Source organism: Thamnophis sirtalis, unplaced genomic scaffold, assembly GCF_051295495.1.
Source record: "Thamnophis sirtalis isolate CommonGarterSnake01/CBP01778 unplaced genomic scaffold, rThaSir2_p1.2 scaffold_2, whole genome shotgun sequence".
NCBI classification, from domain to species: Eukaryota; Metazoa; Chordata; class Lepidosauria; order Squamata; family Natricidae; genus Thamnophis; species Thamnophis sirtalis.
In genome coordinates, this window is record NW_028261382.1 from 59,592,000 (window position 1) to 59,616,813 (window position 24,814).

The 24,814-nt window shown below is 45.6% G+C and overlaps 2 protein-coding genes and 1 long non-coding RNA gene across 4 annotated transcripts in view; all 3 read right to left on the reverse strand.

The window, feature by feature from the left end:
- Positions 1-5,470, reverse strand: part of LOC106554817 (carbonic anhydrase 15) — a 46,796-nt gene extending 41,326 nt beyond the window's left edge. Inside the window, exon 1 of the mRNA XM_087705697.1 lies at positions 5,051-5,470. Within this exon, the coding sequence (XP_087561823.1) occupies positions 5,051-5,084 (34 nt within the window). The 5' untranslated portion in view covers positions 5,085-5,470. The remainder of the gene's footprint in view (positions 1-5,050) is intronic.
- On the reverse strand, positions 488-4,059 carry LOC148048877 (uncharacterized). The gene is made up of 2 exons (XR_015695533.1): positions 1,372-4,059; positions 488-1,290 (listed from the first exon to the last, which is right to left on the reverse strand). It is a non-coding gene; the product is annotated as an uncharacterized LOC148048877 (long non-coding RNA).
- A 147-nt stretch (positions 5,471-5,617) lies between the features above and the next one.
- Positions 5,618-24,814, reverse strand: part of DGCR2 (DiGeorge syndrome critical region gene 2) — a 50,837-nt gene continuing 31,640 nt past the window's right edge. The window contains exons 3-10 of one of the 2 annotated variants that reach the window (XM_087705695.1): positions 19,055-19,180; positions 15,616-15,826; positions 13,678-13,754; positions 11,860-12,036; positions 11,534-11,737; positions 9,466-9,618; positions 6,967-7,203; positions 5,618-6,020 (exon numbers count right to left, since the gene is read on the reverse strand). In XM_087705695.1, coding sequence (XP_087561821.1) covers positions 5,779-6,020; positions 6,967-7,203; positions 9,466-9,618; positions 11,534-11,737; positions 11,860-12,036; positions 13,678-13,754; positions 15,616-15,826; positions 19,055-19,180 — 1,427 coding nt within the window. In that variant the 3' untranslated portion in view covers positions 5,618-5,778. Of the gene's footprint in view, positions 6,021-6,966; positions 7,204-9,465; positions 9,619-11,533; positions 11,738-11,859; positions 12,037-13,677; positions 13,755-15,615; positions 15,834-19,052; positions 19,181-24,814 lie in introns of both variants that reach the window. The other variant, XM_087705694.1, reaches the window with a different exon arrangement.

Here is a 24,814-nt window from a genome sequence, read left to right on the forward strand (position 1 = left end):
GGCATCTTCATATCCGGTCACATGGGCGGCAAGCCACTCCCATCCGGTCACATGGGTGGCAAGCCACTCCCACAAAGGAGGCCGCACCCACAGAGTAGATTGGAACAATTTTTGAAACCCACCACTAATGGATGGAGTCACAGAAGCAGTCGGCGTGAACTTCAGTAGACTCCAGTGGATGGTAGAGGACAGGAAGGCCTGGAGGAACGTTGTCCATGGGGTCACGATGGGTCGGACATGACTTTGCAACTAACATGTAATTGGCAGGGGTTGGACTAGAAGACCTCCAAGGTCCCTTCCAACTCTGCTATTGTATTATTGTATTGCTTGATACCAGGTCAGATTCTGGAGCAGAAATCAAGGCTGCTGGCAGAGACCTCTGCAATTCTGACATGTAATCTTTCCATAAAAGCCTTTCTAAGCATCTCCTTTTGAGAGCCATTAGAATCGGTGACCTTCTTCCCTTAAGAATAAACACACACAAAAGTTGAAGGTTGATTCCTCTCAACAAAACACAATTTATTTGGCATCTAGATGGAATGTCTCTCACAGCATCTTGGAAAAAAATAATAAAGATTAGCGTCCCCCCCCCCAAAAAAACCCTACCCTTCTCCACTCCTCCCCCCCCGAAATAAAAACATTTTTTTTAAAAAAATCAAAATATTAGAACATAAAAATGTCCCAGGAACCGACTTATTACAGTATCAAATTTCGTTTCTGCACCCCGTCCCCATGAAATATCAAAATCTTAATTTTTTTCCCTCTTCCCCCTCTTTTATTTTATTTTATTGTACACACACATGCCACAGTTCAATTCAGCCACAAACCGACAAACCACAAGACTGGCAAATTCAGCCGAAAATGTCTTCCCAAAGAAAATTAAAAAGCCGTGATTCACCGATTGGCACACTCGCTCACGCATGCACACGCCATCACCCTTCCCAAGCGTACAGAAAGCCAGGCATCACCTTTGTGTGATGCAGCTAGAACAGAGCTGGGCACATCTGGATGGGCCTGGAGTCCAAAAATGTAGAACTCCATGTTTGTTTGATCCCCAATGGTTGACTCCAGGTTTTCCCAATTCTATCTTTCTTGCTACAGCCTTGAAGCAAAAAGGGATTTTTGGTTTCAACAAGCTATTTGATTTTTTTGGAGGGTGGGGGAGAATCAAAATAATGAAAGGTGGAGGGATTGAGCGGGCAAACAGTGGTTTCTCACCAAACAGTACCAATTTAGTTCACTTCTACTAGTGTTTGGAAGTTGGACAGTAAAGCCTTCCTTCTTCTCCCCCTGTACCAGTCTGCTTGAAATGAAATTTAGTGTTTCTCCTGATATTTAGAAGTTGGAGAATTCATCCACTTTCTTCTCTACCTCTACCAGTCTGGTTGAAATGAAATTTAGTCCGTTTCTCCTGATACTTAGAAGTTGGAGAATTTATCCCCCTTCTTCTCCCCCTTTACCAGTCTGGTTGAAATGAAATTTAGTCAGTTTCTCCTGATACTTAGAAGTTGGACAATGCATCCTAGTTCTTTCTCCCCCTGTACCAGCCTGGTTGAAATAAACAGTGGACTTTTAACCACAGCTGTCCAACTTCCGTACCATAATCTTATCTCTTGTTTATTAGGACATCTGACCCACTTCAGGGTGCAAACAAACAAGACTTAGATTCAATGCAGTGCTTTTCAAAAAATACTTTTTGAAAAGTTTTTCAAAAAGTTCAGGCCAAACCACGTTTTGCTAAACTGCTACATGCCTCAGTTAAAAGCAGAACAAAGAAGAAACCCAAAATCAAACCAGAGAAATGCCTTCTCCAGGAAGCTGACCTCAAATACCCAAAGGGCATTTTGTCAAATGGAGTTTGTTGAGATGGCAAAGGAGCTTTTAAAATTTGCTTTAGGGTAAGAAATGGCAAGCGATGGCCACAGCTGAGCTTCAGTCAATAGACCGAGTGTGAACCATACGCTAACCATCCCCTTGGGAGGGGGCAGTAAGCATTTATAAAAGTTTCATTTCCACTTCCTCTTAAGGGAGCCATCAACACTCATGCTGAAGCGGTGAGGAGTCCTCGACACTCACGCTGAAGCGGTGAGGAGTCCTCGACACTTACGCTGAAGCGGTGAGGAGTCCTCAACGCTCACGCTGAAGTGGTGGAGTCCTTGACGCTCACGCTGAAGTGGTGAGGAGTCCTTGACGCTCACACTGAAGTAGTGAGGAGTCCTCAACACTCATGCTGAAGTGGTGAGGATCCGTCGACGCTCATGCTGAAGTGGTGAGGAGTCCTTGAGCTCACGCTGAAGCGGTGAGGAGCTATCGACACTCACGCTGAAGCGGTGAGGAAGTGACAATGAACCAAAGAATAACCGGGTGCCTAACTGATTTTAGGGAAAAGTTTTTTTAATATATATGTATAAAAAGGAAAGGTTTGCCATTTCAAAACAGTACCGCTACTTCTGTATTTGCCTACATTTTTCCCCTCCAAATTCTTATCCTTTTAATGTGGATGTGTAGCTTGGCCACCAGCTTCCAATCCTGTGTCGCTGTTGTGCTTTGCTCAAGATCACAAACCAGCGTTTCTCCATCTTGGCAACTTTTAAGTGGGGAGGACTTCAACTCCCAGAATTCCCCAGGCTGGGGGATTCTGGGAGTTGGAAATCCTTGCCGGTTGCCGAGGTTGAAAAACATTCGTCATCAATGCTCAATCACCCGAGCCCATTCACACTTACATATATATAAAACCAAAGAAAGAAGTCAGTACCTACAATGTATAAAACTGATGTGTGTGCTAAAAACGCACATAACCCGCTTTTTATTTCTGGTTTTTTTTCCTTCCATACTTCAGTACCTGACCTGGATCCACAATTCTGACCTCATACTTTGAGAAGGAGAAAGACAACGCTGTTTAGTTACCAGGTTGAGACAGCCAAGAAGGCAGGAAAAGAGTTGGGAAAATGCACAAGATTGGTTTTCCTCCAGTGTCCTGTGGCCATTTCCACGCTCCTCCAAAAGAGAGGTCGAAGTTTCTGTCAGGTTCACTCTGGGCAAAATCGTTGTCGGTCCCTCAGACGTTGCTTGTGCCTCTGGGGGTTGGTGAGAAGACCCATCTTTTTTTTTTTTTTTTTTTTTTTGAAACCAGACTTCCAAATCTTGTGGGGCAAGATCTAAGAGGTCAGTGAAGCGGAATTGTGGAGTTCTACCTCAGCTGTTATCTACCACAGCTTCCGAGGGAAAGTGTTGTCTAGATGCAACGGCCTAGCAGCGCGAATGTAGTACCGTCAAATGAGATTCTAATGGATTCCGTGATTGTTTGCAAGCAAGTTATCGCCAACCAACATTACGTACAACTTGGGTTTCCTTTCTACTAAGCCACTTCAGGGTCTCCGAGGTCTACACCCCGATGGGAGAGCCACCTTTCAGGCTGGCGCCTTCCCAAGAGATCCCTGGGACATGTGGAAGATTAAATCTGAGGTCTTCTGCAAGGAAACCTGGAGTGTTATTGGCCGAGCTAGAACTCCCTCCTAGAACGGCCCAAAAGCTAACCTACCATCAATATTACACTGGGATAGGTAAGAAATGCAGGAGAAGAATTAGAAAAAAAAAAGTTGAAATGAGAAGGCACCCTGTTACATTGAAGTACTGAACCATGGGTTGCGTTTCTCCTGTCCTTCCAGGCCTCCTGCCTTTCATAAGGTGACAGGGACACACAAATGAAGGACTGGAAGTAAAATACCTGCTAACTAAACCTGGGCATGCTTACTCGGGAGGCAAGAGGCACAGAAGCGATGAATCGAGATCGGCTTGGCTAGAAGTTGCAATCAACTCAACGTCTACAAGTTCTCGCCAAGATCTCTCGGTGGGAAGGGGAAGCGGAAGCACTAGGAGATACCATCCGTGTACCTTCCAATTCAATTCAATTCAATTTATTAGATTTATAGGCTGCCTAATCCCGGAGGACTCCAGATGTCCTCCTCAAAGATTCAAGCAGGACTACTACTGAGCGTATCCAGCTTCAACCCCTCTCCAAACAGGTCCAAATCCCAAACCCTAAATATGTCAAAGAGGATCAATTGCTTCAGGATACTAATGACCACCTTTAAAGCACTCCATGGTAGTGGATCTGGGTACTTGAGAGACCGCCTTCTGCCGATTACCTCCCTAAACCGACCAATTAGATCGCACAGACTAGGCCTCCTCCGAATTCCATCAGCCAGTCAATGCCGACTGGCGACCACACGGAGGAGAGCCTTCTCTGCTGCTGCCCCGACCCTATGGAACGAGCTCCCCATGGAGATCCGCACCCTCACCACGATCCAGACCTTCCGCGCAGCCCTCAAGATCTGGCTCTCCCAGCAGGCCTGGGAATAGGTTTCCAATCACCCGCCCGAGTGTTTGATTGCTGAATGAAAGTTGTGTTTTATTATTTTTCTTTTGTTCACTAATTGTTTGTTTTGACCTTGCACTTCCCCTCCCCTGTGGTTGTAAGCCGCCCTGAGTCCCCTCAGGGAAAAGGGCGGCATATAAATCCCAATAAACCTCTAAACCTCTAATCAATGGGGAAGCTTTCGCGAAGGTTGGTGAGGCCAACAAGTATTTTTTTTTCCTAAGTTATTTTCCTCGCTTGTCTCCTGTTATAAGGCGTCGAATGAATCCTGCAGGATAAAGAAAGCTCAAAATCTCTAACTATGGAGAGCGAAAAGCAAAATGAAAGAGAGAGAGAGAGAGAGAGAGAGAGAGAGAGAGAGAGAGAGAGAGAGAGAGAGAGAAGAAAGAAAGAAAGAAAGAAAGAAAGAAAGAAAGAAAGAAAGAAAGAAAGAAAGAAAGAAAGAAAGAAAGGTGGACTGATTGGTCCAATCACAAATTTGTTCCCCCCCCCCTTGGAAAATTCAATTATCCCCACACCAACTCAGTCCCCCAAAAAACTCAATACCCCAAATTTATAATAGCAAAAAGTCAGGAGGGGAAATGCCATATACAAGTCACTGAGCTGGCCCAGTTGAGTATTAAAACGTGTTACGGCGAAGCGACCAGATCCACCTGAACCCTTAATGCTTACTTCCAGGATGCAAACAAGCGCTTGGCCAACTCATGTAGTTTCTTCTTTACCACCAAGACTGGAAGCGGCGTGAAGATGATGACTTTATGGACGCCACTGCCTGCCTCTCCTTTCATTCATATTTCAAACGATGATAGTTTTGCACGCCGTTGAGAAATACCCAACAACCCAACTTCAAGTCTTCTGGACTGGGAAGATTAACCAAAGACCAGTAAAGCAGGAGAACCGACACGGACCAGCTGCACTCTGTGGCTGGAAGATCCTAACGCCCTGGCATTCCAGAAGTTTCTACACCGCCTGGTCTTTCTTCTCCATGATTTTACGATCCACTTCCTCCCTCCCTCCCAAAAATCTATCCATCATTTTTCCTCCACTTTAAAAAAAATAAAAGAAACCAAAGAAACTGGACGTCTTCTGCTCTCTTTTTTTCCCCACTGCCGGTAGAAAAACAAAGAAAAGCATTTCTTTACAACTTGATTCTTCTTCTTCTGAAGAGGGTAAGGTAAGAATGGAAGAGGACCGCCTAAGGCCAAGTTTTAAACTCAAAAGGAGAATCTGAAAAAGCCAGACACGGGAGGTTTTTTATTTCCGAACTTCAGTCCGTGAATCCAGCATTTCCTCCTCGTGCATCGGGCCGGACAAGCAGCTTGCCTGACATTGATTGCTGGCTGGCAGTTTAATGGGAGGGGAAATCTCTCGTTTTGATTGAGTTTCCTTTTTTCTTTTATTTATACAATGGTGTTTAGAGAACAGTGGCTGTGTTGGTTGCCAGCCAGGCTTTCCGAGAGCGTGCTTTCACTTAAAGGAGTGTCTGGTAGGACAAGGAGGGTGCTGCTGTCGGCAGAGTTTTCAAGGTCCATCGGGGATGGGCCGACGGAAGGAGGAAGAGAGTCGTCCGGGAGTGGTGGAGTCGTGTCGGCGTTCCCTAAGGACAGCTGAGCGGCAGGACCCGTCTGAGAATGGAGCCCGTCTAGGAAGGAAAAACAAGGACAACATCAAGTCCCAAACAGTACTAGCAATCGCACTCCGATTTACCATATTTTTCAGAGCATAAGACGTACCGGAATATAAGACGCACCAAGGTTTTGAAGAGGCAATTTTTAAAAAAAAAGTTTTTGCACTCTGCAGATCTCCCAAAAACAGCCTGTTTTTCGCCAAAACGGGTATGTGTGTGTGTGTGTGTATATATATATATGTATATGTATATGTATATGTATATGTATATGTATATGTATATGTATTTGTATTTGTATTTATTTGTATTTATTGTCACTTATAGGCCGCCCTTTTCCCTGAGGGGACTCAGGGCGGCTTACAACTCATGGGAAGGGAGTGCAAGACAGAACGTAAAATAATATGTGGGTACAAATAAAAATAGCAATAAAACACAACATTCATTCAACATTCGGGTATATATATATAGGGCAAGCATAGCTTTTAGGAAGCTTCTAGAGTGCTCCTGGGGGCTGAGGGGGACAAAATTGAGCAAAAAACAGCCAATTTTTTGCTCATTTTTGCTCAAAATTGGCTGGTTTTTTGCTCAATTTTGTCCCCCTCAGACCCCAGGAGCACTCTGGAAGCCTCCTAAAGGCTATGCATGGCCATTTGTGCAAAGGGGGCAGGGTTTCGAGAGGCAAAAAATGATGTATCTGGGTGTATAAGACACACCCAGATTGCCACCCTCTTTGCCACCCAGATTGCCACCCTCTTTTTTGAGGGGAAAAAGGTGCGTCTTATACTCCGAAATATATACTGCTTCATAGTGCTTTTACAGTTAAGGAACAGGGGTCGACTCAGGAGTAAAGGCACAGGTGGACGGTGAATGGCCCCTCCCATAAGGAATAAAGAGGAGCGAAGGGATTTTTGTCAGGACAAGGAGTCTGCTTCGTGATTTTGTGAAACCTAGGTAACGATACCTGGTGGAGAACAAAGAATGTTGTCCGGGTTGATGGAAGCTTCATAAGGGGGCGGAGGGTCATCTGGATGTTGGATGTCTGGATATTTGTAGGCTGTGTAGGGCGGAGGAGGGTCGTGGAAGTGAAAGGCTCCACCTTCTCCGTCATCGGAAAGGTGCAGGGGCGTGAGTCCCGTTCCAAAGCCGTCTGGACCGTAATCGAAACCAGGCATCCGTCGGCCCAGGTTAAAATGATGCACTGTAAAAAGAGTTGCAATTTCATCGTTACAATTTCATTGTTTTGTTCAGGGGTGAAATGCTAACGGTTTGGGCTGGTTCACCCGTAATTTTAAAAATGCTACCGGTAGTTCCAACGATCAGCTGTGCAACTATCAGCTATGCCGTGCAACTTATATTTGCTAGAAATCACACGGCACAGCTGATCATTGTATAGCTGATTGTTAGAACTTTTTTGTTTACTTTTTTTAGCATTTTTTTTTACTCCCGGTTAAAAATGCTTTTAAAAGTGTTTTTTTAAAGTTCCGTCGATCAGCTGTGCGGCACGATTTATATTCGCTAGAAAGCAGGAAATGCTGCTTTCTAGCGAATCTAAATCGCGCGGCAAAGCTGCTCCCCTGCCCTCGCTGTTGTACTTACCTTTGCAGACTCAGAAAAGACTTCTGTGCGCCTGCGCGCAAAGTGTGCATTTGGTGCATGCGTGCAATGTGTGTTTAGCGCGCGCACAGCGAACCAGTAGCAGGCTTCAGAATATTTTACCATTGGTTTCGTTGATTCAGCAAAGCATCCAGTTCAGAGTGGAACTGTGAAGCTTTCGCTCTTTAGCTTTAAAACATGGCTAAAATTCTTCCTTTTCTTAGTTAGGATTTTAATCCTTAGATCCCTAACGTCACCAGAAAACTGCACAGGATTAAGAAACAGAAGAGCTGGGACAGAAGCCGGATAACAAGACCTAAATACAGGTAGTCCTTGACTTACGTCCCAAAACGTAAGTGAGAGAGGTGTTAAGGGAATTTTGACCCTGTTTTGCCACCTTTCTTGCCCCCATTGCTCAGTTAGTAACACGATTGTTAAGTGAATCTGGCTTCCCAGTTGACTTTGTTTTTTGGCATTGTTAATTATAGCCAGGTTTTTTATTGTTTATTTTGTACTCAACAAAGTTAATAAATACATTATCTAAGGCAGTGTTTCTCAACCTTGGCAACTTGAAGATGTCTGGACTTCAAGTCCCAGAATTCCCCAGCCAGCGAATGCTGGCTGGGGAATTCTGGGAGTTTAAGTCCAGCCATCTTCAAGTTGCCAAGGTTGAGAAACACTGATCTAAGGTACAATAGGCTTTTTTTTTTTCATTTTACCTATGAAAAAATGCTTTCCTGCAACATTTGCTGGAAAGAGAGTTTCTGTTGTGGCACACCAGCAGATCTGGCAGCAGATTCGGGCAGTGAGGAGGTTGGGGAGGAATCTGGGCCAGTCCTGGAGTCTGGGGAAGCCTCTGATGAGGGCTCTGTGTTGGAGGCAGAGAGGGGGCCAGGGCCGTCCGACAGTTATCAGCTGCCTTTGAAGTCGGAGATCAGTGGGGCAGAAGAACAGCTGGAGCCTGTTCCCAGTGTGCGCATGCATGGAGCTGCCAGGAGAAGTGAACAGCTGAGGAACAAGGGCCGACTCAGGAGTAAAGGCACAGGTGAATGGCCCCTCCCATAGGGAATAAAAGAGGAGCGAAAGGGGAATGGAGTTTGCAGGAGACAATGAGTTCAATTCATTCGGGTGAAGCTCTGTTCCTGATTTTTTGCCAAGGAATTGCTGCTACAGCGTGGCGTTTGGAAGATATCAGCCTGGCAGCTCTCCAAGCCTGTAGTTGTGAAATCTCATGCTTCCCGACTGTTTGCCGGGACTTTGCTGGACAGGAATCCTCTTTCACCTAACAAAAGAGGTTTTATTGGGACGAGGAGTCAGACAACAGTGAGGCAGACCAACAGCTGGAGCTCTTCCCAGTGTTCACATGCACAGAGTTGCCAGACGAAGGAAACAGCTAAGGAACAAGGGTCGACTTGGGAGTAAGGCCCAGGGGGATGAATGGCCCCTCCCATAGGGAATAAAGAGGAGCAAAAGGGGAGTGGAGTTTGCAGGAGACAATGAGTTCAATTCATTAGGGTGAAGATCTGTTCCTGACTTCTTGCCAAGAAATTGTTGCTACAGCGTTTGGAAAATATCGGCCTGGCAACTCTCCAAGCCTGATAAGGTCTGTGGTTGTAAAATTCACCCTTGAAAAAACTGTTTGCCAGGACTTTGCTGGATGTGAATGAGAGGAATTCACATTCACTTAATTAAAAAGGGGTTTTGTTGGGACAAGGAGTCTGCTCCGTGATTTGGTGAAGCCTAGGTCAGAACAGTTTCTGGCTGTCGCAGCTCGTCTCCAACTTTTGAAAAAAAACCAGCCGTGGGAAGTCCGAAATCTTTTAGTCGCCCAAAGTTTCCTTCAGAAAAGGTGAACCCGCACACTTACGGTTGGCTCCGATCAGAGATTCGATGCGCTCCCGGCGTCTCTGCCGCAGCCGGTGGACCATGAAGAGCAGGAGGGACAAAATGAGGAAAGAAGAGACGCAGCTGACGATGAGTCGCATGCCGCTGGCCATGGAATCGAACAAACTGTAGCCGTCTGCAAGAGGGAAAGAGAACGCGGGAGGGGGGGGACTGTGATGGAGGACTAAAACATCTTGGATTTCACCCAATTGGAGAGGGAAGGTTTGTTTTTATGAAGGTGTTTACAATACTAATAGAACTGATTGGGTTGGAATACCAAGAGAATTACCGTATTTTTCAGACTATAAGACCCAGCAGTGTAGGAAACGCACCAAGACTTCGAAGAGGTAAGATAGGGAAAAAAGTTTTTGTCCTCTCCGGTCCCCCAGGAGCACTTCCTCCACTCCCAGGACTACTCTGCAGGCTTCAGCAGGGGTGGAGGAAGGCAACGCCCCCCCCCCCCATTTTTGCAAAACAAACCAGGCAGAAAAGAGGCCGTTTTTCGCAAAAACAGGCATTTTTGCTGTCCCCCAGCCCTGCTGAAACCTGCAAAGTGCTTCTGGGGGTAGAGGAAGGGAAAAACGCCTCCGTTTTTCACAAAAACGGAGACGTTTTTCGCCTATTTTTTGCAAAAATTGGGCGAACAGCCCATTTTTCACCCATGTTTCGCAAAAACAGGGGCATTTCCCCCTCTCCCCAGCCATGCTGAAGCCTGCAGAGTGCTTCTGGGAGTGGAGGAAGGGGAAAATGCCTCCGTTTTTCACAAAAACTGAGGCTTTTTTGCCCATTTTTTGCAAACATGGGATCTGGGAGCAGGGCTTCGGGAGGCCAAAAATGGCTGTATTTAGTGTATAAGACACCACAACATTTCCACCCTCTTTTAGGGAGGTAAAAAGATGCGTCTTATACTCCGAAAAATATGGTAGTTTTGTATTATGGTTGTTTTAGTTAGCCGTGTTATTCCTTTGTGTCCCGCCTTTATTCATTTTATAAATAACTCAAGATGGTGAATATATCCACCCCACCTTCCTCCTATTTTCCCCACAACAGGTGAGATGAGTTGGACTGAGAGAGTGGGACTAGCTCAAAGTCACCCACCTGGTTTTTTGAAGCCTAAGGCTGGACTAGAATTCCCAGTCTCCTGGTGATCGGCCCAAAGTGACCCATCCAGTTTTCATGTCTAAGATTGGAGTAGAGCTCACCTTCTCTTGATCATTGGCCCCAAAGTCACCCAAACAGCTTTCATGGCTAAGGCAGGACTAGAACTCCCAGTTCCTAGCTAGTGCCTTCATCATTAGATCAAACCAACTCACTTTTTATGTATATTTATTTATCCCGCCAGCCACGTGACCACGGAAGCATCTCCAGACAAGGCTGGCTCCCTCCGCATTAGTTTTATGGTTTTTTTTAACTCCATGTTTTCTTTATTTTAGTTTTTATAAATCACTAACACTTTGATTTTATCCCTCCTACACTGCTCTATAGGGCAGTGTTTTTCAACCACTGTGCCGCAGCACACTAGTGTGCCGTGACATAGTGTAAGGTGTGCCGTGGGAAAATTACTTTATATATAGTCAATATAGGCACAGAGTTATTATTTTTTAACATTTTCTAATGGTGGTGTGCCTCGTGATTTTTTTCATGAAAAAAGTGTGCCTTTGCACAAAAAAGGTTGAAAAACACTGCTATAGGGGACGTGGTGGTTCTGTGGCTAAGACGTGAGCTTGTCGATCAGAAAGGTTGGCAGTTCGAATCCCTACCGCTATGTAACGGAGTGAGCTTCCAGCTTCTGAAAACCTAGCAGTTCGAAATCACGTAAAAAATGCAAGTAGAAAAATAGGGACCACCTTTGGTGGAAGGGAATCGTTCCATGCGCCTTCGGCCTTGAGTCATGCCAGCCACCTGACCGTGGATCAGACAGCGCTGGCTCTTTGGCTTTGAAATGGAGACGAGCACCGCCCCCTAGAGTCGGGAACGACTAGCACATATGTGGAGGGGAACCTTTACCTTTATCTTACGCTAAGATTGGATTTGAGAGAAGCCAGACTTACCAGGATCTGAACAGGTGAATTTGCAGCATTCCTTGGGATCCTTTAGGTAATGCTGACAGCCCTGCGGCCGCTCACACAAGGCCGCCACGCACATCTCCGGCTCGCCGTTGTGACATGTGCAACTTAAGCAGGGGTCATCCCCTTTCGGTGTGAAATTGTAGCCTTCGTCGACAATGTTGTCTTTGATATCCACGCAGGTCTGGCCTGGAACAGGAATGGAGGGGGGGGGGGAAGAGCCATCTTTATTTTGCTAATTCTCTTCAGATGAGTTTGATCCAGCGGGTTTAACAATAGAGGTGGTCAGGGGGAGGGGGAGACTAACTTACTTCTCTTACAAAGAAAGGATGATTTTTCGTAGCAGTTCTCGGCATACCAGCTGTGAAAACCGTGGTGCCGGAGAATTGGGAAGTGGGAGCACTGGAATTGGGCGCAGAGGATGTTTTCGTTTTCGGAGAGCGATGTACTAAAGGTAGGATTCGGGGGCAGGAATATCTCCGACGATCCTGAAACGACAAAACGGGAGGAAGAGAGGATGGGTCACGCTGTGCGGTTCCTTCAACCCACACAGTAGGAAAAAACTCTTTTAACAAAAGCAAAAACAGACTGATCCAGGCTGCTTTGATTCGACTTCTCGCTTTCCTCACTGTGGGCTAGAATCACAGGAAGAGGTGTGGGGCTTTTGTAAGGAGCAAAGAAGCAACTCAGCCTGGAATCTGTTCTGATCGAGGCTTCACGAGAGCCTGAAGCAAACTCCTTGTCACGACAAAAACTATTTTATTAACTGACTGTGAATTCTGCTCATTCACATCCAGCAAAGTCTTTCGAGGGAGGATTTATAGTCACAGACCTTACCTGGCTTGGAGAGCTGCCAGGCCGATCTCTGCAGAACTTGGCAAGGAGTCTCGGAGAGTCAGGAACCAATGAAGCGAACTAATGGTCTCCTGCAAACTCCACTCCCCATTCGCGCCTCTTTTATTTCCTCTGGGAGGGGCCATTGTTTGTCCACCTGTGGCCTTACTCCCAAGTCGCCCCCTGTTCTTTAGATGTTCCCTTCGTCTGGCAACTCTGCGCATGCGCACACTGGAACAGGCTCCAGCTGTTTGTTTGCCTCACTGATGTCTGACTCAAAAGGCAGCTGATAACTGTCAGGCAGCCCTGGCCCCCTCTCTGCCTCTGACACAGAGCCCTCATCAGAGCCTTCCCCAGACTCCAGGACTGGCCCAGGTTCCTCCCCAATTCTCCTCCCTGTCCGAATCTGCTGCCGGCTCTGCTGGCCTCTGACGGGCCACAACAGAATCTCTGGTATACAGGAAGAGAGCCAGGGTGGCTCTCTCCCTAACTTTGCACAGGATATATTTAATAGGTATGCTGATTTGGGCTTTAATCTGGTAAAATTCCTTCCCCAGCCCCCTGGAAGCCCTCCGGAAGCCGGAAACGGATCGTTTCCGAACTTCTGATTGGCTCGTTGGGCCCGTTTTTTCATCCCCACCAGGCTTCAGGAAAGCCTCCAGAGCCTAGGAGAGTGAAAATTCCCCCTCCATGTATGGGGGAGAGGGGGGGTGTCACTTGCACATGCACAGGGTGGGGGTTGTGTGTGCATGCGCAGGTGGCCAGGGCACATTGAATTATGGGTGTTGGCCAGTGACAAGTTCCAGATCCCGAGCCCGGCGGCATCCACATGGCATGCGCCTTAGCGCCTCCGTGAGCCTCCGCAACGCTCAGCTGCTCCACTGTGCGCGGAAGCACCAAAGACTTAAAAGACGGTAAGGAACTCGAGTGAGCGGGTGGGCCCTCCGGAGCACCGTACCAGAACAGTATTCGGTGCTCCGGGCAGGCTCTGGTACGCCCATACCGGGGCGTACCACCTGCAACCCACCACTGGTGTAGGCGCACACGCACAATTTTGGCACACCTTTACAAAAAGGTTAGCCATCACTGCCGTAAGGTTTATAGCTTCAGGTTTTTCTCCTGGAAATTCTGGGTGTGCCTTCCAGTCCCTCTGGAAGTTCGTATGAAGGTATTTAATATTTTATGTATCAGGAAATTGTTCAATATATCAAGGAGACATAAAGTGCATTCAAACTGCATGAAGAAGGTTCCAATTTTAGTTTAAGAAGCCCAAAGATTCAGATTTCGAGACTTGCCTTTATAAGCGACTTCCCAATGGCCTTCAAGAGAATTGTTGCGGTTGGTGATGATGAACTGATATCCAACCCAAAACCTTACATTGAAAATTTAGGAGGGGAAAAAAAAGACATGTTATAAGCTTTCAAAGGGAATAAGACTGCATTAGAGAAAGTTACCGTGTATTTAGTGTATAAGACGCACATTTTTTCCTCAAAAAAGAGGCTGAAAACCTGGGTGCGTCTTATACACTAAATACAGCATTTTTTTGTCTCCCTTCACCAAAATGGCCATGCATAGCCTTTAGGAGGCTTTCAGGGAGCTCCTGGGGGCTGGGGAGATCAGAAATGAGCAAAAAAACGAGCTATTTTTTGCTCAATTTTGCCCCGCCCCCAGGAGCACTCTATAAGCTTCCTAAAGGCTATTCGTGCCCTTTTTTTTTTTACACAAAATGGGCCGGTTTTCATGAAAAACGGCCTGTTTTTTGCTCATTTCCCCCCCTTCCCCTGAGCACTCTACAAGCCTAAGGGATATTCATGCCCTAAACAGGCCCGTTTTCACAAAAAACGGGCCATTTGGGGGGGGTTTGCATAGTGCAAAACCTTTTTTTTTATTTGCCACTTCAAAACCTCGGTGCGTCTTATACTCCGAAAAATATGGTAATGCAAAAATTCAACAAAAGAAAAAAACCACAAGAAACAAGTTCAAAATTTGCACAAGGGTTATATCCAAACTCCCATCTGGTATAACTGAGGGCGTAAATAAATCTTTGACCCTCCGCTCAATCCTAAAAACGTAAGGGTGAGATGGGCAAAATTAAACCTCTTCAAGGTTTGTGTCAAACTTGCCACAACTTAAGCCTCTAAATGGAAACAATCAATTTTTGAGAAAGGTATTATTTTTATAATTTTTTATTGTTATTTTTAAATATACATAAGTATTGAATACATGGACAGTGTGTCATCTGCGTATTGTTAGTTTTGATACCAAATATTGAATAATTAAATGATGACGGACTATATGTAAGGTGGCGGAAATACCAATGTTAAAAACTTTTAATTGTAAAATTTATAAATGTTATAATGATGTGAGTATGATTACTGTAATTAATAATACCAATGCTATCACTACTATTTGGTATCAAAATTAACGATACCCAGAGAAAGGTGCTGTTAGAGATCAAATGTCGAATTAACACCATCCCAGCCTGGGATATCTGGTGATACTGTAGGTACTCACTCAGCCTGAATTAAATCTGAAATTTGACAATTAAATCCAACATTTCACAAATTCCACTGGGACACTAGGATAACACAGCTGCCCAAATTGATAGACTGAGTCAAAACTGGGATTGCCTGGCAACAGGGGTGTGCCTTAAAGGTCTTGTCAGGCTCAGTCCAATCAAAGAGCGGATGAAGTCAACCCAGTCTGGATGCTACTTCCCCCACTGTGGAGAACAAATGTTCTACGGTATTACAAAGCCAGAACTGAGAATCGCCCGCCAAAATTCCCAAGTTCTACTTTTCCCTCCCTAAACTACCTCTCATTGCCCACCCCAATGTAACCAATCAGGTTCAGGCAAGTTTCATAACAATCAGTCCAAGCGCAGTTTATTAGGCGGTCCCCTTCTTCTTCCAGCTGGGTGACCTTGAGGCAGCATCTCAAGGAGATACAGCATTTACTTTCGGTTTCCCCAAGCATTCCCGCCTTCATTCCCCCTCTCAACAGTCCACAGCAGTCTGCGTCACCATATAGCAGCGTAAGGTGGTAGATGACCGTTTGATGTGGACAAATAGGATGCCGGAGATGACAGGAGCAGCTCCGGAAGCGAAAATCAATGTCTCCAATAGAACTCTGTTCTTCTCCAAGGAATGAAACACACCTATCCCAAGTCCAAAAGAAGAAGTGGTGTTTCCACCCCACCCAAAATGAAACGCTGATGTTCCGTGTGCACTCACCGGCGTTGATCTTTCCGGCCAAAGGTCTTCTCCTCAGAGTCCCACTCTTGTTGCAAAATGAACTTCAGCTCCTGGTCGGTGGTAAAGGTGGCCAAGGAAGCATTCACCTTCTGGCAGGTTTGTACAGCATCCCAGTAGTTCTCTCCGCTTAGGTACACCCTGTAGCAACTGGCAGTGCCCTCGTAGTGGTGCCACCCTGATGGGCATTTCCCTAGGAAGCATGTAAGAGAGAAGGGAAAACAATTCCCCACCCAGTTAGGACCTCAACACACATACACAAAAAGCATGTTTTTACAGATACTCCCACAGACCCAATTATAAGAAAGAAAATTTAACAATGTGCAAAAATGGATAGACTGTCTATGGAAATGAAGGAGAGGAAAGAAATCGAATACTATCAAATCTGGAACAGATGGCATTCCTGGCTTGTTAACGTAAAACCTAAGGTACAAACGGTAAAAAATATAATTATAGAGAGTATATTTAAATAAGGATATAACTTAGGACAGTGAAAGATAAATTTTTTGTAAATAGGATTGATATGAAAGATATGGATACCGAGATGGAAACACTGTTATAAGTATAAATTTGTGTTTTGTCTTTTAAATTTTAGAAAATTCAATAAATATTATTAAAAAATAAAAAAGCATGTTTTTAGTCATTCCTAAAGAGATCAGGCCAGTGTTTCTCAAGTTTGGCAACTATAGGATGGGTGGACTTCAACTCCCAGAATTGGCTGGCTAAGGAATTCTGGGAATTGAAGTCCACCCATCCTAAAATTGAAGTCCACCCATCTTAAAGCGGCCAAACTTGAAAAACATTAGCCTTACTTCAAATCTAGCAAAGAAGAGATTTAGAGGGGAAAAAAAGCTTTTCTTGTATGCAATGCAAAAAGAACATTATTCTAAAACTCTCCATATTCAAAAAATGACCATACCGGAAAGGAAAAGCTCTAGATTTGAAATGCAGACTCTATTCAGAATAATCACGGACAAGGCTGCCTGTCTTCTAGCAACTCCTAATCTTGTCTGGCAAATCAAAATCAACCTTTCATTTCTCGTGCACCCCATATTGCTGGTTTAAAAAGGCAAAGGTAAAAGTTCCCCTTGCACATATGTGCTAGCCGTTCCCAACTCTAGGGGGCGGCGCTCATCTCCGTTTCAAAGCCAAAGAGCCAGCGCTGTCCGAAGACATCTCCATGGTCATGTGGCCGGCAAGACTAAACTCATAAGGCGTATGGAATGCTGTTCCCTTCCCACCAAAGGTGGTTCCTATTTTTCTACTTAGATTTTTTTATGTGCTTTCGAACTGCTAGGTTGGCAGAAGCTGGGACAAGCTCACTCTGTTACGCGGCACTAAGGATTCAAACTGCCTACTTTTCTGATTGACAAGCTCAGTGTCTTAGCCACAGAGCCACCCTGCATTGATGGTTTAATGGCAGGCAAGGCCCCCGCTGGATCACAATGTAGAGCCATCCAAAAGAGCTGCTGACACTCGGCAGAGTCCAGTATCGAACTGGATGGATGGATCAATGGTTTGATTCGGGAGAAACTATCTTTCCATGTGTCTCTTTGGTTAAAATAAAAAATAATGCCAGGGTTCTTTTTAAGCAACAACCCTCCCATCCAAATGGATTTCTTTTTTTAAAAAAATAAAAACCATTGGAGTCTCTACTCAGAATCTAGAGCAGCTTCTGCATCCCCGATTCTATAATCCTTTCCTTCTACATATATTTATTCTGTAATCAGATTGAGGCGGATGTTCTCGTTTGAAGACATTTTCGGCTTTATTTTAGGCGCAAGGAAGAAAACAGTTTGCGATAGCTTTTGGTGAAAGGCCAAGCTGCATTAGCTTTATACTCTCAAAAAAAAAAAAGGGGGGGGGGAGGGTTGGATTTATTTGCAGCCTTAAAAGACCGAAGAGCAAGAACGTTTCGCTGTGCTGTTATCTCACAAAGGGAAGTTAATTGGAATCGCTTCCTTTGGAGGTTTTCGTTTAATGTTAAGTACGAAATAAGTGATGTTCTCAATCTTGACCCGGGATCAGCTCCAGGCCATATTTGCAACCAGATCCCCAAAGTATCTTTAGTGCAGCCTCCACAGCTTCTTTTAATCCCAAAGTCAGAAGCAAATTCTTCCCATCTAGAGGCAGGATTCACATACTGGCAGGCAAGTACCCTGTTTCCCTGAAAAATAAGACCTCCCCTGATAATAAGCCCAGTCGGGCTTTTGAGCGCATGCGCTGAAATAAGCCCTCCCCCGAAAATATTGCAACGCAGCAGCAGCCAGGAGGTGACCATGCTTGCTGCCTCCTGCACCTCAAAAATAATAAACTCCCTGAAAATAAGGCCAAGTCCTTATTTCGGGGTCATTGGAAAATAAGACCCTGTTTTGTTTTGGGGGAAACACAGTATGGATGTGAGTATTTATTGTTTAGCAACCATAACTGCGACCAGCAACCTGGTCATTAAGCAAATTGGTCATTAAGTCAAAGGTTTATGTCTTGCATCAACTTTCCTTGGCGAACTAATTGTCTCCTGCAAACTCCACTCCCCTTTCGCTCCTCTTTTATTCCCTCTGGGAAGGGTCATTCAATGTTCACCTGTGGCCTTACTCCCAAGTCAACCCTTGTCCCTTAGCTGTTTCCTTCGTTCTGCACATGCGCACACTGGGAACAGGCTCCAGCTGTTCTCCTGCCTCACTGATGTCTGACTCTGAAGACAGCTGATAACTGGCATATGGCCCTGGCCCCCTCTCTGCCTCTGACGCAGAGCCCTCATCAGAGCCTTCCCCAGACTCCAGGACTGGCCCAGGTTCCTCCCCAATCTCATCAATCCCGAATCTGCTGTCAGCTCCATCAGCTGACCATAAGAACATGGACAATCCTGCCCTAGACCAAAAATCCACACTGATAATAGCAATAGCACTTAAACTTACATACCGCTTCATAATGCTTCACGGCCCTCTCTTAGGGGTTTACAGAGTCAACCTCTTGACCCCCAACAATCTGGGTCCTCATTTTACCCACCTCTGAAGGATGGGAAGCTGAGTCAACCTCGAGCCGGTCAGGATCGAACTGCTGGCAGCCGGCAGTCAGCAGAATTAGCCTGCAATACTGCATCCTAACCACTGCGCCTCCACGGTTCTTTTGAGAAGGTTTGGACTTCCAATCAAGAAATCAAAACTAAGAAGAACTAAGGTCTATTGGAGTGGCTGTAAGTAATAAGATCTTCCCAGTCTGAATATTCCTTCTCCTTTCCTTTATCTAAGAAACTAGGGAGGGGGCTTGTCTGCAACGATTTCTCATATTACTTTCTTGGCCTAGGCTCAAGACCCTCTTCTTTGACCGTTGCCTTGGTGACAAGCTCTTTCTCCCTGTCCTTCAAGGCTCTTCTCCATGCCCTCTAAATTTGGTTCTTGTTTCCAAGTCTGCAACTTACTACTAAATCGAACTGGCTGCGCCATGTTGATGGTGTGGAAGCGTGTTGTGTCCCCTCCTCTTCCGCGACCGTGCCTGGAATCCACATTTTCCTTCCCGTGATAAATGCGTTGGTCCCCCGTATAGTCTAGGAGAAAGGTAAGCACAGGAAGCTTCAGGTAAGCAAGGATGAGCAGGTGGTGTATTTTCCCCCCTATGTTTAACCACAGTTAAATTTAGTTTTTCTCCAGAAAACAAGTTTAGATTTATTTATTATGAAAACGTTCAAATAGGCCTATGATTTGTGTTTGAGTCATGAAAAGGCGCAAAAGGGACTTGGGAAGTGGACAGAATAATGCAAAGATTAGATCACTGAGGGCGAACCTTTTCGGCACCGAGTGCCCAAACCAGAACACCCGTGTATGCATGTGTGCGCCCGAGCGCGGAAAACCTGAAGACCAGCTGGCTGGTGCTCATGCTTGTGCCAGCTAGCCAGTCTTCGTGTTTCCAGCATGCCTGTTTTTTAGGCCATTTTCACACCAGCCAGCTGTCGTTCTCACATGCCCATGCCCACGAAGACCAGCTGGCCAGTGCACATGTGTGTGCCGGAAACCAAAATAGCAGCTGGCTGAAAAATAGGCTGTTTTTCAGGCCGATTTCCAACTATTTTTGGGCACTCCGAAAACTGGCCTAGAAAACACCCTGAAAACCAGCCTATTATTTGACCGGTTTTCGGGCCATTTTCCGGCGTCCACAAAAATCAGCTGGCCAGCATGTGAGTGCCGGAAATCAGAAGAGCAGCTGATGAGGGCGTGCGTGCCCAGAGAGGGTTAGATCAATTCAGCTGATCCTTTTTGACCATTGTAAGATTTGCTTAACATCCTTCTTTCTTTGATTTAAAAAAAAAAGTGAAATTATTTCGCCCGCGTTGTTTCTCCTGATCCGGGATTCTTATCATACCTTGGCTTTCACAAGTCGCGCCTAATAACGGAGATAAAAGAGAATCCATGCAAACCGTTCACTGGATGTTAAAATGATGATTTTTCTTTTTTAACCACTCTTGCTGGTGTCAGCAAAATCTTTGGCTCAAAACCAGTGGGCGAGCGCACTTCAAAGACCGCGGAGGTGGATTGACCCAAATAAAAGAGAGAGAAATCAGCCGATAGAAATCTATGTATTATTGAGGGATTCCTAAGAGGCTTCGAGACACGACTTTGGCAATGTTGGATGTCACGTTAATTATTGCGCCCATTTCTCGGCTTGGGGAAATTGTACGGGCGGCCCTCAACTTACGACAGTTTGTTTAGTGACCGTTCAAATTACAACAGCAGTGGGGGGGAAGGGATCTATGACCGCTTTCACACGACCTTTGCAGTATCCCAGCGGTTCCCTGCTCAAAATTCAGGTAACAGCCACCAATTCATATTTATGATAGTTGCAATGTCCCGGGGGGGGCGGGGGGGGGTGTTTGTCATGCTACCCCCTTTTGCAGCTTTCTGATAAACAAAGTCAAAGAGGCAACCGGGTCCACGTAACAACTGTGTTACTAACTTCACACCTGCAGGGATTCACTGAACGACTGTGGTGAGAAAGGGCGTAAAATGGGGCAAAACTCACTTTAAGAACTGCCTCAGTTGACAACAGAAATGTTGCCCTCTATTGTGGTCGTAAGCCGAGGCCTACCTGTACCAGGTAGGTATCAACATCCTATGGATAGAAAACCATACTGAGGCAGGTATCTAAGTGAGATAGCTGGGAGATACAATGATGTTTGTAGGAAGTTTAAAGGTAAAGGTTTCCCTCGCACATAGGTGCTAGTTGCTCCCGACTCTAGGGGGCGGTGCTAATCTCCGTTTCAAAGCTGAAGAGCCAGCGCTGTCCGAAGATATCTCCGTGGTCATGTGACCACCATGACTCAACGCCAAAGGCGCACGAAACACTGTGACCTTCCCACCAAAGGTGGTTCCTAATTTTCTACTTGCGTTTTACATACTTTTATACTTTACCAGGTTCACCTGGTGCGTCAGTTGCGTCCCTTCCTGGATCGGGATGCTCTGTGCAAGTCACTCATGCCCTCGTCCTTTCTCGCCTGGACTACTGTAACGCTCTCTACATGGGGCTGCCCTTGAAGAGCACCCGGAAGCTTCAACTGGTCCAGAATGCGGCTGCACGGGTTGTCATGGGGGCACCCAGGTACTCCCATGTTACACCCCTTTTAGGCGGCCTGCACTGGTTGCCGGTTGTCTTCCGGGTGTGATTCAAGGTACTAATTATGAGCTTTAAAGCGCTCCATGGCTTAGGCCCAGGGTACCTGCGAGACCACCTACTGCCACCGGTAGCCTCCCATCGTCCAGTGCAATCCCACAGAGTTGGCCTCCTCAGGGTGCCGTTGGCCAGACAGTGTCGGCTAGTGACTCCCAGGGGGAGAGCCTTCTCTGTGGCAGCGCCTTCCCTCTGGAATGAGCTACCCCCGGAACTTTCGAACTGCTAGGTTGGAAGAAGCTGGGACAAGTAATGGGAGCTCACTCCATTACGCGGCGCAAAGGATTTGAAACACTGAATTGCCAACCTGCTGATCAGCAAACTCAGCATCTTAACCACTGCGTCCCTTCTATGGGAAGTTTAGCCCTAGGTTAAATAATCATCCATCCCCAAAAAATATGATCTTGTAAAATTTAGCTATGGGGCAGCCAACTAAAACTGCTGGACTAGGATGGAGAACTGAAACTTTGGAGAACCTCAATGATCAAAAATGAAACCATCTCTAAAGAATGAGGAATAGAGTTAAAGGAAAGACTGCTAACTTGTAGGATTACCACCACCACCCCACCAAAAATGGAAAGCGTCAAGTAAGGGGATGTTTGGAAACTGCCAGTGGGTTGTCTTATTTACACGCACCCTGCAAAACAAGAACAACTTCTTCTCACTTCCACGATCAGTTGCAGAAAGGAGGAAATGGGAATTGTGTTACTAGCAATTCACGGAGGAGCTGACCAAAGTAGGAGTGAAAGTTCTCAGAATGACAAGAGTTGGAAGGGACCTTGGAGGTCTTCTACTCTAACCACCCGGCTCATGCAGGACACCCTGTGCCGTTTCAGTCAAATTGTTGTGTAATCTCTTCTTAAAAACCTCCAGTGATGGAGCATTCACAACTTCTAGAGGCAAGTTGTTCCACTGATTAATTGTTCTAACTGTCAGGGAATTTCCTCCTTAGTTCTAGGTTGCTTCTCTCCTTGATTAGTTTCCAACCATTGCTTCTTGTACTGCTTTCTGTTGCTTTCGACAATAGCTTGACTCCCTCTTCTTTGTGGCAGCCCTTGAGATATTGGAAGACTGCTATCATGTCACCCCTAGTCCTTTTTTTCATTAGATTAGGCAGACCCAATTCCTGCAACTGTTCTACATATGTTTTAGCCTCCTCTTTGTTGCTCTTCTCTGCATTCTTGCCAGAATCTCAATGTATTTTTATATCATGGCAACCAAAACTGGATGCACTACTCCGAGTGTGGCCTTACCAAGGCATTATAAAGTGACCTTAACACTTCACGTGATCTTGATTCTATCCCTCTATTAATGCAGCCTAGAACTGTGTTACAGGCTTTTCTTGATCTGAGCAACCGTTATATCAATGTAAAAAGATAAAGGTAAAGGTTCTCCTTGCACATATGTGCTAGTCGTTCCCGACTCTAGGGGGCGTTGCTCATCTCTGTTTTAGAGCCAAAGAGCCAGCGCTGTCATGTGGCCGGCATGATTAAACTCCGAGGGTGCACGGAGCGCTGTTACATTCCCACCAAAGGTGGTTCCTGTTTTTCTACTTGCATTTTTTAATGTCCTTTCGAATTGTTCGGTTGGCAGAAGCTGGGACAAGTCACAGGAGCTCCCTCCGTTACACGGCACTGGGGATTCAAACCGCTGAGCTGCCGACCTTTCTGATCGACAAGCTCAGAGGTTTAGCCTCTGAGCCATCACATCGCAGATATCAGTGAGGCTCTGCCAAATATTTGCATGGTTTTGAGATAGCTTCTGCTGTTGCTTCTTCTCCTTCTTCAAAAGAAAGGACCAGATAACAAGAGCGTCAAAAAATGTGGAACTGCAAATATGTATTGCATGCACAGGTAGATTGGGAGGGGGGGGGGGGGTGTTGTCTCTTGGTGCTCTCTGAGCTTGGATGTTTTCTTGAAGATGTTTCACAACCCAAACTAGGTAACATCATCAGTCTATTGTACGCTACCACTAATAGTGTTACCTGGTTGGGTAATGAAACGTCTGCAAGAAAACAACCAAGCTCAGAGAGCACCACAATCCTCTTCCTCCTCCCTCTCTTCCTTCTCAACCCCATTCCTTTCTAACATTGATGACATTACCTAGTTTGGCTCATGAAGCAACTGCAAGAAAACAAGCACCGAGGATCCTTCATATCAACCCTGAGTTACAAAATGTTCTTCTTTATTAATAGGTACGCGTGCTTCAAACTAGCACAGGTTCCAGAGGGAAACAAATTTAAGACCCATAGCTGGGTTCATGCTGGGAACAGACAAAAAAATAAATAAATCCCAAAGTGAGAATGTTTTGAGGTTGGGACATTCTCCTTGGAGGCTGAAACGATTCCTTCAAGTTGGTGCAGGTTCTCTCAATTAAACTGGAAGGCCTTCAAAGAGTTGGAAAACACCCCCAAGCTCAAAGGCAAACTGTTTTCAATATGAAAATATTTCAGATTCCAAACATTTCTTTTTTTTTTCTTTTTTTCTTTTTTTGCACAGCCCTGGATCACATTTCATGTTGAGCGGTTATGATGATATGGTTTGCAGTCCTCTGTTGAGCTAATGTTTTGGGCAAACTCAACCAACTCTGGTTTAGTAAAAACGGCCATGTTAAAAAGTTATGGTCAGCAATGATAGGTGGGTAGGTAGGTATCTATGTAGGTAGGTAGGTAGGTACGTAGGAGGGGGGAAAAAGAGAAAAAGGATAAAAAGCAAAAGGGCTGAAGGGAAGGAGAAGGGAGGGAAAGAGAGAAAGGAGGGGGAGGGAAGGAAGGAAAACAGAAAGAAAAAGGGCTGAAGGGAGGGAGTAAATATGGAGAGAGGGAGAGAAGAAGGAAGGAAGGAAGGAAGGAAGGAAGGAAGGAAGGAAAAGAGAGAAAGGAGAAAAAACAAAAGGGCTGAAGGGAAGGAGAAGGAGAGGAGGGGGAGGGAAGGAAGGAAGGAAAACAGAAAGAAAAAGAAAAAGGGCTGAAGGGAAGGAGAAGGGAGGGAAAGAGAGAAAGGAGGGGCAGGGAAGGAAGGAAAACAGAAAGAAAAAGGGCTGAAGGGAGGGAGTAAATATGGAGAGAGGGAGAGAAGAAGGAAGGAAGGAAGGAAGGAAGGAAGGAAGGAAGGAAGGAAGGAAGGAAGGAAAAGAGAAAGGAGAAAAAGCAAAAGGGCTGAAAGGAAGGAGAAGGAGAGGGGGGAGGGAAGGAAGGAAAACAGAAAAAGAAAAAGGACTGAAGGGAGGGAGAAAGTATGGAGAGAGGGAGAGAGGAAGGAAGGAAGGAAGGAAGGAAGGAAGGAAGGAAAACAGAGAAAGGAGAAGAAGCAAAAAGGGATGACGGGAGGGAGAAAGCAGGGAGGGAGGAAGGAAGGGATAATAATAATGAGACAATTTTTCAGGAAGATCTGAAAAATATTAATCTTAAATGAAAGGATGTAGAGATTGTAGCTGCAGTTTGAGATCTGTTGTGTATGATTTTAGTCCAATGTGCTTAGCGCACAAAAACAACAACAACAACTTTTAAATAAGCAAGGGC